General features: G+C 38.8%; 1 protein-coding gene across 3 annotated transcripts in view; it reads left to right on the forward strand.

The window, feature by feature from the left end:
- Positions 1-12473, forward strand: part of nrp1a (neuropilin 1a) — a 126881-nt gene that overhangs the window by 98134 nt on the left and 16274 nt on the right. For all 3 annotated transcript variants that reach the window (XM_057823855.1, XM_057823857.1, XM_057823856.1), the window contains 2 exons: positions 8223-8554; positions 11460-11604. In XM_057823855.1, coding sequence (XP_057679838.1) covers positions 8223-8554; positions 11460-11604 — 477 coding nt within the window. The remainder of the gene's footprint in view (positions 1-8222; positions 8555-11459; positions 11605-12473) is intronic.

The following is a 12473-nucleotide window of genomic DNA, read 5'->3' on the forward strand; positions in this document are numbered from 1 at the left end:
CATTTTAAGGCCTGCATTTCAGCTGCTGCTACTTCACTTCTATTCACACATATTCTATGTGTAATACTTACGTGCAATATTCAATGCCTTCACTGTCAAACTGCTGCTTCTTCACTTCGATTATTTGCATTTCCTGAACATAGGACTATCTCATACACATTTTATTTATATTTATTTAGATTTTATACTTTTTTACTTGCATGTCACTTTTGAGATTTTAACTTATCCTGCACTGTAAAGGGAGATGCTCCACAATTTCCTTCAATAACTTTATAATGACAATGGGCTATTCTATTCTATTCTATTGTATTCTATTCTATTCTATTCTATTCAAATTATTTAAGACCTTTTTAGACCTAAGACCCCGCGGATACCCTGTGTCTGTACTCATGTAGAAACTTGATCGCTACATGAATTAAATGTCTGGCATGCTTGTGTGATACAAGCTAGAATTGGTTGCTGAGGGACAAACCTTCACAACAGGGTGGTCCATGTTGAGAGATCAGGTCGTCATGTTATCTTGTGTTTAGATGTACAACCTCATACAATATAAATGGAGCAAACAGTTGGCAGACAGAGGGCTGGGCTTTATATGGTCTCATCCCTCCTGCTGATCTGGTCTCAGCTTCCTTTTTAGCTACAGTCTGTTTTCCCGTGCAGAGCTTTGATTTTGGCAAAACTCCTCGTTTCCCTTTTTGTTGCTTATATTTTAATGACACTGGCAGCGTATATATCTGACTGCCTGGTTTTCACATACAGAAGGCTCAAAAACATCTGCTATGGTTAGTTTGTGAGATTATGCAGTTATCAGAGTTTTCATGTATATGCACTTTGCTTGGAGCATAATAAAAGCTATTTGTGGATTTCCATTTTTAGTTATCACGGATAAAGGAAGTTTTAGGTTTCGCTGTATAATGACACGAAGGAGAGTGTTTTGCATTTAAATGTGTGGCTGTTTTTATGATTGCAGAGTGCATTGTGGGTTTATCAGTGTTGCAGCTGCGTTGTGTGTTTTTCGGGAACATAACCAAGCCACGGCATACAGCGAGTAAACACATCAGAAGACTGAAGTCACCACAGGGGCTCTGAAATGACGTCAGCACCCCTGGGTGCTCAGTAGATACTGCCAGCGCTACTGCATTAGTACAGCACATGTGGCAGGATAGAAGCTGTGAGGCTCTTGCGGCCTGGATAAGCTATGACTCACTGACTTATATTTGAAGTTAACAATGTCTGATAGCAGGACTTGCTCAAAGAACTACAAATATAGAGTAATGTGGTAGGCTGTGATTGGTACATATTTCTTTTTTCAAGGAAAGTACATAAGAGCAAACCAGACATGAAACACAGGTGTATGGTTTCAAACATCAGAAGTGGTTGAAGCCTCATCGCAAAGTCTCAGCTAGTCATTAATATCAAAAATCTCCACCCTGATGCTCATAACTATACCACATGCACTTACGTGATGAACCACTTAGGCTCCACCCAAACCCAAAATAGTGCCTATGAAACTATGGATTGTGCTGCCATGTTTGTTCCTCTGGGTATTCCAGTTTTTCATTAGAGAGGTTGCGTCTGAAGTGCATCCAAACAGCCAAGAAAGTGCCAATAATATCAGTTCAGATAAACTCTCAAGAACGCTCGTCTCCTGCTTCCAAGATCATCCTTACCCAGAGGTTATCTGCTGTGATTGCTAAAGTCCTGTGGGAATCTTCTTGAGCTCCCATTTGGACATGTCTGCCAATACATTACAGATTCAGCTATTTCTCTCACGGTTCTGCATAGGAGTAGCTTTTAGATTAACAGAGAAAGAGTCTGAATGAAGCCTTGTTCTCAAAGTCTTCGCTCGCTTTCCCCAGATGCTGCTATGCGTCTTAGTTGCATTGCAACACAGTGCACACATTGTCCAGCGGACACAAAGATATATAATATTGTATGGATGTATTCCTCTGTGGGAGTCAGAACTGTTACAAGTGGCCTCTGCCTCAGCATCTGGGGATTTACTGGAGGTCAGGAGCATATGGGCTGGAAAAGGTTTTCTAATACCCCGCACAGCAAGCTCGTTAGTTCATCAGTATTCTTCTCTATGGTGTCGCACCACTTTCGCCGGGAAACGGAGCATCCTAAGGGCACCAATACCCAGCAGGAGAGCGAGAACCAACAGTGTGATGAAAACGTAAACATCTTTGACATCCTCAATGTCAAGCACGGTCAAATATATGGGCCTCCATTTCCCCCAGCCGTCCTCCGAAAATCCAGACGTGAAAGTGTTGGCCGGACATGGGCGTTGGCTCGATGTAGGTCGCATTGTTGAGAAAATCTTGTCCAATGTACTTAGTTAACAGTTGAGCAGTTCCATGACACATAAATTTTGTACAGATTTAATCAGAACTAGACAGCATTCGCGTATGTCACCGGATGAATAATGTTCTGTCTTTGCGACAGAGCTGATTGTTAAGGCATGTTATGTGTCACTTTATCTTAGTCCCTCCTATTCCTCCACTTTTTGTTATGGGAACACTATGTAGTGTTTGTGTGTCTGGCTGAACGCCCTGATTTTGAACCTTGTACAGTTCTTATCCATGCTAGAGGTCAGACTCTATAGCGGTTTAGAGTAAGTTCTTTGTATGTCTTTTTAAAGGCTGCCAGGGTCCCCGTGTTTTATTAAATACTTTGTTCCTTCCATGGTTGAATGTGCTGACAACAAAGTCAGACAAAAATTATCCATGAAAATAAAATGTATCAACCCATGGAGGTCCTGATTTGGATTTATATTCAAAATGAAAGTGGAAAAACACACTACAGGCTGATCCAACTTTGATGTAATGTCCTTTAAACAAGTCATAATGAAGCTTATTACTGTGTTTGGCCTCCGCATGGTTGTATGACCTCCCTGCAACGCCTGGGCATGCTCCTGATGAGGTGGCAGATGTTCTCCTGAGGGATTTCCACCTATATCTGGACCAGCACATCACTGAGTTCCTGGACAGTCTGAGGACCAACCTGTCGTCCTGTAGGAGATTCCAGGAGGCAGGTAGTTACTCTTGGAGAGCTAGACAGGGCCGTAGAAGATCCATAAACCCTCAGCAGGATCGGTATCCACTCCTTTGTTCAAGGAGGAATAGGATGAACACTGCCAGAGCCCTACAGCAGGCCACTGGTGTGAATGTTTCTGACCAAACAATCAGAAATGTGCTTCATGAGGATGGTCTGAGGGCCTGGCATCCTGTAGAGAGCCCTGTGCTCATTGCCAATCACCGTAGAGCTTAAGAGGCATTTTCCATAGACCACCAGAATATGCAACTATGCCACTGGCTCTGTGCTCTTCACCGATGAAAGCAGGTTCAACCTGAGCATATGCGACAGACGAGAAAGGATCCGGAGATCCCATGGAGAACGTTATGCTGCCTGCAACATCATTCAGCATGACCGGTGTGGTGGAGGGTCAGTGATGGTCAGGGAGGCATATGCCTGGAAGGACACACAGACCTCTACAGGTTAGATGATGGCACCCTGCCTGCTATTAGGTATCAGGACGAAATCCTTGGACTAATTGTCATAAGCTACACTTGTGCAGTGGGACCGGGGTTCCTCCTGGTCCACAACAATGCCCAACTTCATGTGGCTGTAGTATGCAAGAGTTCCTGAAGGAAGAAGGAATCGAAAACATCGACTGTCCCCCACGTTTGCCTGACCTAAATCCAATAGAACTCCTCTGGGACATTGTGTTTATGTCCATCTGGCAGAGCCAGGTTGCTCCTCGGACTGTCCAGGAGCTCAGTGATGCCCTGGTCCAGATCTGTGAGGAGATTCCCTAGGACACCCTCCGTCGTTTCATTAGCAGCATGCCCAGGCATTGTAAGGAGGTCATCCAGTCACTTGTAGGCCACACACACTACTGTGCCTCATTTTGACTTGTTTACATGAAAGTTGAATTAGCCTGTAGTGTGTTTTTCCACTTTCATTTTGAGTATAACCCCAAATCCAGACCTCCATGGGTTGATACATTTGATTTAAATTGATCATTTTTGTGTGATTTTGTTGTCAGCACTTTCAACTATGGAACGAATAAAATATTTCATAAAAATATTTCATTCATTTATATCTACAATGTGTTACGTTAGTGTTCCCTTTATTTTTTTTGAGCAACTTTAATCTGGCCAGAGACGCCTCAGTAGCTCTACGATAAAAGGCACAAATGTGTTAATCATCGTTAAGTTGGTACACATTCTGAAGTATATTATATGTATATATATATATAAATATATATAAATATATATATATATATATATATATATATATATATATATATATATATATATATATATATATATATATATATATATATATATATATATATATATTAGGGCTGTCAAACGTTTAAAATTTTTAATCAAATTAATTACAGCTTTGAAATTAATTAATCGTAATTAATCGCAATTAATCGGTATTCAAACCATCTATAAAATACGCCATATTTTTCTGTAAATTATTGTTGGAATGGAAAGATAAGACACAAGATGGATATATACATTCAAAATACAGTACATAAGGACTATTTGTTTATTATAACAATAAATCAACAAGATGGCATTAACATTATTAACATTCTGTTAAAGCGATCCATGGATAGAAAGACTTGTAGTTCTTAAAGGCAAGGCAAGGCAAGGCAAATTTATTTATAAAGCACAATTCAACACAAGGCAATTCACAGTGCTTTACATCACATGAAGACCATAAAAATCTCATTTAAATCAATACAACGTAAAAACCAAGACAAAAGATCGCATTTAATCACAAATAGAATAAAAATAAATAAATAAAAATAAAACAAAAATATAACAAAAACTAATAATAATAATAATAATTGAAATCAGCAATTGAGATAAGCACAAGAGGAATAGAAAGCAGGTAGATTGAAACATATAGCCAGTTATGGATATGCAATGCTAAACAAAAGCGTTTTAAAAGAGCTAACAGTTTGAGCATACTTCAGACGTTCAGGTAACTTGTTCCAGAGGTGAGGAGCATAATAACTAAATGCTGCCTCACCCTGCTTGGTTCTTGTTCTTGGAATATGCAGAAGACCCGTTCCAGACGACCTTAGGGGTCTAGATGTCTCATAGGAATCTAACACGTCAAGCATGTATTTTGGTCCAAGGCCATTAAGTGTTTTGTAGACGAGCAGTAGTATTTTATAGTCTATCCTTTGACTCACTGGAAGCCAGTGTAGCGATTTCAAAACCGGTGTAATGTGGTCCAGCTTCCTTGTATTTGTGAGGACTCTGGCTGCAGCATTCTGTACTAGCTGCAGCTTCCTGACTGATTCAGGAAAAATGTTAGTACAAGTTATAGAAATTTAATATTAAAACCCCTCTTAATGTTTCGTTTTCATAAAATTTGTAAAATTTTCAATCAAAAAATAAACTAGAAGCCCGCCATTGTTGATGTCAATAATTACTGACACAATGCTCATGGGTGCTGAAGCCTATAAAATCAGTCGCACCCAAGCGCCAGCAGAGGGCGGCAAAACTCCATAAAACACAATTAACAAGCAGTTCGCTGTACTGTCATTTAAATCTGTCTGAGCGGGGGGAGTGCGGTAATTGCGTCAAATATTTTAACGTGATTAATTTAAAAAATTAATTAACGCCCGTTAACGCGATAATTTTGACAGCCCTAATATAATACATATATATATATATATATATATATGTATATATATATATATATATATATATATGGCGGAAAACACTCAGGTTACTTGAAGTTCCGCTCTGAGACCCCCAATTTGGCCAAATTTCAAAATTGTCCGATATGCACGTGTGATACATCATTGGAAAGCTTAAAATCTCAATTTTCTGGGGGAAGAAAATTTTTGAACCGGAGGGCATTTATTAAAAAAAATAAAAATTAAAATAAAAAATTAAACAGCAAAACCCTAACTGGAGGTGAGAGCACGCCAGAGCAGAATTAAAGACGCCACGATTTTAACGAGATATTATCGTGTACTTACCTTGTTTCGATCCAAAAACTCCATGTATCATGTATCATCACGCATCAAGACACAGATGTGAATGGCTACAGCCGGATTTTTGGGGGATTTTATGGGTGAAACATGGTAATATAACAAGGGTCGCGATGCAGAAATCGCAGACATCAAGGAGTGGTCGAGATATTCTTTTTCTTATATTTACTTTTTTCTTTTTTTTTTTTTTTCCAATTTTTCTTTGCTTGGATCAATTATTTATCCTCTCAAATAACAGGAAAAATGTGACAGTAACAAAAAAAATACAATTAAGTGATAGTTACAGTATGAGGTAGATATCTGTGACTTTTTTCATTGTGACGTAATTTGTTTAAAAGTTTGAAATATACGAGTAAATAATTCTTTAGTTTTTTTTTTTTTTTTTATGAAATATTAGACATCAATTAACGATTCTAAGCTAAAAATGACATTTTGAATAATAAATATAATTACTTCCCTTTTTATGGCTGGGTTGAAACAAAAGCAGTTGCGCGACGTCTGTAAACAGGGGTTTTCAGGGTAAAACGGGCAAATTAAAAATAGTTCCGGGGCTTAATGCGCAATGAATCTGCTATGGCATATATATATATATATATATATATATATATATATATATATATATATATATATATATATATATATATATTTTGCATCGAGAGAATATATTAGGGCTGTCAAACGATTAAAATTTTTAATCGAGTTAATTACAGCTTAGAAATTAATTAATCGTAATTAATCGCAATTAATTGCAATTCAAACCATCTATAAAATATGCCATATTTTTCTGTAAATTATATATATATTCTGTAAAATAAATTGTTGGAATGGAAAGATAAGACACAAGATGGATATATACATTCAACCTACGGTAAATAAGGACTGTAGTGGGCATTTCACTCTACTGTCATTTAAATCTGTCTATGCTGTCCTCACTCCGAAGCGTCTACTTTTTCCAAAGCTAGACAGCTAGTGAACGACGCCTTAAAAATCAGACTTCTTCCTTTTTCATCTGATTTATTAATAAAATAGCCTCAAACCATTGTCCTCTTAAGACCGTCGTAAAACTACAAAAAAAAGTACACAAGCATTGCATTAGCAACAACGTTAGCTTAGCACGCTATACAGGTTCACTAAACATAAACAAAAAGTGTCTCATACAAAAATATAACATTTCGCTTACTAACATAATATGTACATTCTTTACAACAACCATACTTACAGACAAATCTTGTCCAAGGATCATATAAGCACAACATTACAACGTAGGCGTCAGCCCGAGACGTCGTGCAGCCATATTGAGCTGGCAAGAAAAAAATAAACCATGTCGCAAAGCGACCACAAGAGTTCGCTGTTACAGCACAAAAAGCCTTGCTGTAAAACTTACCAAAAGGCAGAATACTGTCTGAGCGGGACATGTGCGTTAATTGCATCAAATATTTTAACGTGATTAATTTAAAAAATTAATTACCGCGCGTTAACGCGATAATTTTGACAGCCCTAGAAAATATGTTTACTTTTTACTTCTAAAGCGAATTTTAAAGCAAGTACTTTTACTTAAGTACTTTTTTGCACCTGTATCTGTACTTTTACTTAAGTAAAAAAAAAAAAGTGAGTACTTCATCCACCACTGGAAATCGTATGTAAATACCAACAACTAAAGCCATGAATGTAAGGCTAAGGTGCATTGACAGTTTATAGCAAAACACAGGAATACATGTAGTTGAATAAACATATACAGTATAGATATGAGTACATAAAAGAATGAGTAGATGAAAGTGTCTGGGAGATGTTTGCAGCTGGGTAGCAGAAGGAAGATGAGTGCAGCCACAGTTGAAACAAAGACAATGTGTTTTTTGTGTGAGATTACAAATCTGTGGAAGAAGGCAATGTAGAGAAATAGTGCCCCCAGAATGCAGGAAATGGAATTACCAAGTGAGTGGAGGGTTTTAATTGGCTGCCTGGAGACAAGCGCCTCAGGGTGAAAAAATTAGTATGCATGAGATCTGTGGACAGCAAGAGAATAGGGAGAAGAGATCATAGTAACATCAGAAAAAAGAAAGTGTCCTCACAATGACTCTGCCAATTACCCCTGCACAAACTTTAGCCACATAGTGCAAGCCTTGATATATGTGACGTATTCAAATAGTTTAAATATAAGGAAAATCTAAACTTTCGTTTTGCTTTTCTCTCTTAGAGTATCCATGCTCGGGCATGCTGGGCATGGTATCTGGCTTGATCACCGATAACCAAATCACTGCATCATCTCACACCGATCGGAGCTGGGTACCAGAGAACGCTCGTCTGCTGACTAGCCGGACTGGTTGGACCCTGCTGCCACAGCCCCAGCCTTTCACCAGGGAATGGCTACAGGTGGACCTTGGGGAGGAAAAAGTGGTGAAGGGACTGATCATTCAGGGCGGGAAGCACCGTGAGAACAAGGTCTTCATGAAGAAGTTCCGCCTTGGCCACAGCAACAACGGGTCTGACTGGAAAATGGTTTTGGACGCCAACGGAAACAAGCCTAAGGTACATTATTTAGATATTTTATCCTGTATCTTAAAACGTTTTCAAAACATTTAGCTCATTAATCCAAGTTACAATGCGTGTGCTCACTTAAGTATTCCTAGAGTCAATGTGAGCGAGTTTCTGTCATGACTTGAATAAATAGAGGCAGTCACAAAAGTTATTCCCGCAGCCGTCATCTCTTTTAGTATTCTGCACAACACACAGCTGAACTATCTCAGTGCAAGGGAGAAACTTCACCTGAGGTGAGGTAGAAAGGAGAGGCATGGAGGGAGGAAAGGAAAGCCAACATTTGTAGACACTGAATACTTTATTTTCTAGCATTACTGTACATCGGGTTGTGTACACTTGCGATAACAATGCAGAGTTACAATATACACTCGCTATAAACTTTTTCCAGTTACCTTGCGCAGTATAATGAGAGCTCCTTCCAGATTTACAGCAAGATTTGTCCATTAACCAAATGTTTGTGTTTCGATGCTGTGAATGGGTAGTGATGGTATGAGCAAATGCATTTGAGTAGGGTTGCCAACTATCCTTTGGGAAACACAATCGTCTGGTATTCAGGAGCAAACGGAAGCGTCCCTTATTGAGTCCCTTATTATCAACGAACTCGAAAACAGGGTCTTATTAGTAGAACGAACGAATACTGGTGTGGTGTTTTATAAGAATATGCAGGGAAACCTATTCCCCCGCCTAGCCCGCTTTTTGACCAATGAGCTGACAGAACGATGACAATACGAAATACCACCCATCTTATTGGTCGAGGTAGTCGCTAACGGAAGACAACATAAGAGTCTGGGAGATGAAGCGAGAGTAAAAGCATGTTCAAAATGATAATGATCATTTACTTTCTTGTTCTTCTCTGTGTACTCAATTTGTCTGGCCAGTCTGGCCAAACTAATCGTGGTCATTCAGCCTAAAGTCATGCCGTGAGGTCAAATATCGAAACAAAAAATGTGATCTTGGCATCTTCAAATTTTCAATCAAAACAAACAATACAACGCGCAACTCTGCGTTGATCTGTAATCTGCACAACGCGTGCGGTTGAAAACTGTATCCGCCAGCATTCCACACCTCTGCAGAATAAGTCATTGATATATAGACGCGTAGTGGTGACGTCATTGCCCATAGTGGCGGCATTTCCACATTGCATCACTCAACACAAAAACTGCTCACACATATCTAGTCCTACGTTTTATCCAATTCACATAAATCAGACCAAAATTTTCCGGAAGGTAAGGGGCATAAAGTTGTACACAGAATTTGCCAAAAACCTATGGTTCTCCCAAAATTCGCCCAAAACTTCCCAGTGCCATGTACGTCACTCCATTCATTTCCAATGGCCAAAATATCCCCTTCATTTTCAATGGCAGAAAAACATGGGTGGTTATGATTATTTAACAAAAACTTACCATTGCAGCCCATTGACATTAAACTGGCGCCCAAGTAAGTCGATGCCATTGACAGCCATGCACGTCCATGCCATTGACAGCCAGATACGTCTTTTACAATGATGGCCATATGTATGTCAATGCTATTGACGGCCATTTATGTCAATTCTGTTGATGCCACTGTACTTGGATTCCATTGACAGCCATGTACGTGCATGCCTTTGACACCAATGTAGGTCCATGCCATTGACGGCCATGTATATCCACGCCAAATCAGCAGCACTTGACTCAAGGGGTTTACCTGCGAAAACAAAGCTACCATCGCAATTTCTCTAGAAATTTAATTTTCTACTTTTGTTATGCTTTTGTGTTCTGTGAAATTCATTATATTTGGAGTGATTTTTGTGAAAGTGGTATTGCTGAGGGAAAATGCACCTGAATTGTAAAAAAAAAAAAAAAAAACCTCAGAGTAATTTTTTTGCACTTTTTCAAAGTATACAAAAAAACGACTAACCCGACACACCCACACACATAAAGGCTCAGGACACTTAATTATGCAATTTTAAATTTAGCAGGATAGATTAAATTCTAGTATTTTTTATTAAAAATACATTGCTGATAATTATTGTTTTTCCATGTGCTCAAATATATACCTGATTAATTCAGTCTTGAGTAAAATTATCATATATTTAATATATACTGCTCAATGCTCACGTTAGTTTTTGTGAGTTGTATGGATTGTAGAATCCCAAAACGCAAAAAAGCCCTCAGCCCAACGAGCTCCTTGCTCCGTCCCCCTCGCACACAGCGGGACAGCAGCCAAGAAAAATTCTCACCCGCTCGTTCTCAGTTCATTCGTTTAACCCAACAAAAATTAATCCAAATGCTTGTCATCCAAAAATATAAACAAAGGAGCAACTGAGCGATAGAGAGCTAGTGAGATGTTAAAAGAAATAGGAAGAGTGAGAGTGAAACATCAAAAACTGTTTTGGCTCTTATCTGTGACTTATGCATCCTTCTGCCTTCACGCTAACTGACCGTCCACACAGTCACTTCCGCGTTATATAGTATGTCGTCAAACGTAAACGTCACAAACTAGTTCCACAAATAAAATAAACAAACCACAAGCCCATTCCACAGAACCAATAAAAATTATTCACAATTAACATGAATATTTAACTAAACATAATTTAGGCTCCTACATATATTATATTCAATTATAATTACAATAAAAAAAAAGAAAAAAAAAAAAAACATTTTTCACTTACAAAGAAAAATAATTAAAGGGTGATGGTTATCCAGCCGGCCGGCTCTACCAAAATTTTTTTTTTTTTTTTTTTTTTCAGGCAGGTGGCAACCCTAACTACAAATGTCCATGACACTAATTAATTAATTAAGATGGGTTAATGGCTTAAGGGGTGCACCAGTAGCACAAGTAGAAGAAAATACTGATATTATAGCTGCCTTCTATTTATCATTTTTTGGTTTGTTTTTATTACATTGTTCTTTGTCAGATCTTTGAGGGGAATAGCAACTATGACACTCCTGAGTTGAGGGCGGTGGAACCCCTGCTGACCCGCTTCATCCGAATCTATCCAGACCGTGCCACGGCTACTGGAATGGGCCTTCGACTTGAGCTTCTGGGCTGTGATATTGAAGGTAAACAATCTATTGAATTACATCCAAATTACGTATTTTCAGCTTGGTTGCTTGAAGTGCAAAAAGCAGGCAAATGGGAATATTGTCTTTTATCCAAGCGAGAAAAAAACATTTCCAGTCATGTTGATGACTCCTCTACAAGCAGTAATGACATTGCCTCCGATAGTGGTAAAGTGCCACTGACAGTGAAACCTTTTCCCACTCATGCTAATGACATTTCCAGCTGTGGTAAGGTTTCACAGTAATGATACCTTCACTCATCATGACCTTATCTCTCCCATCTACACTCCATGACTACCATAGGTGCACTTTTGACCTGCATATGATTTCGCAAATTTCAAGTAGATGTTCTGTTATCGATGCTAAGATACATACAGGTGAGCCATCCGTCATCCTAACTAATAGCATTACTAAGCGGCGTCGTGTCTTTGCAACAATTCAAGTTATTTAAAGGTGTGCATAAAGGCTCTCTATGTTGATCTCACAGCTGTGCAGCTTCTGTTCGGAATTCCCACAAGGGACACTTGTCTTGTCTCCCAGTTTCATGAAAGCTGCCGTGATTGCTCATCACTTCTTAGTGAGGGGGATCAAATAGATACCCACCTGGACCAGCTGGATTAGAGCAGCTTGGCATCCATCAAACTCTTCCAAGCACCTGCGCATTCTTTGTTCTTTCCAAAGGCCGTGCACATTTTATTTATGTTATCTTTAATATTACCTTTATTTTTTTTTCTGTCATCCTCCAAGCTGATAGCACAGAAACAGCTTAGCAATATAAGAATGTGCAGCAGGCAAGGCCTAAGTGGATTTACATATTGAATTTCAGGGCAGCCCATTCTGTTGTAAGCCTCATTGACTCCCAACAGCAG

This window comes from Corythoichthys intestinalis, chromosome 20 (genome assembly GCF_030265065.1).
Source record: "Corythoichthys intestinalis isolate RoL2023-P3 chromosome 20, ASM3026506v1, whole genome shotgun sequence".
Classification (NCBI taxonomy): domain Eukaryota; kingdom Metazoa; phylum Chordata; class Actinopteri; order Syngnathiformes; family Syngnathidae; genus Corythoichthys; species Corythoichthys intestinalis.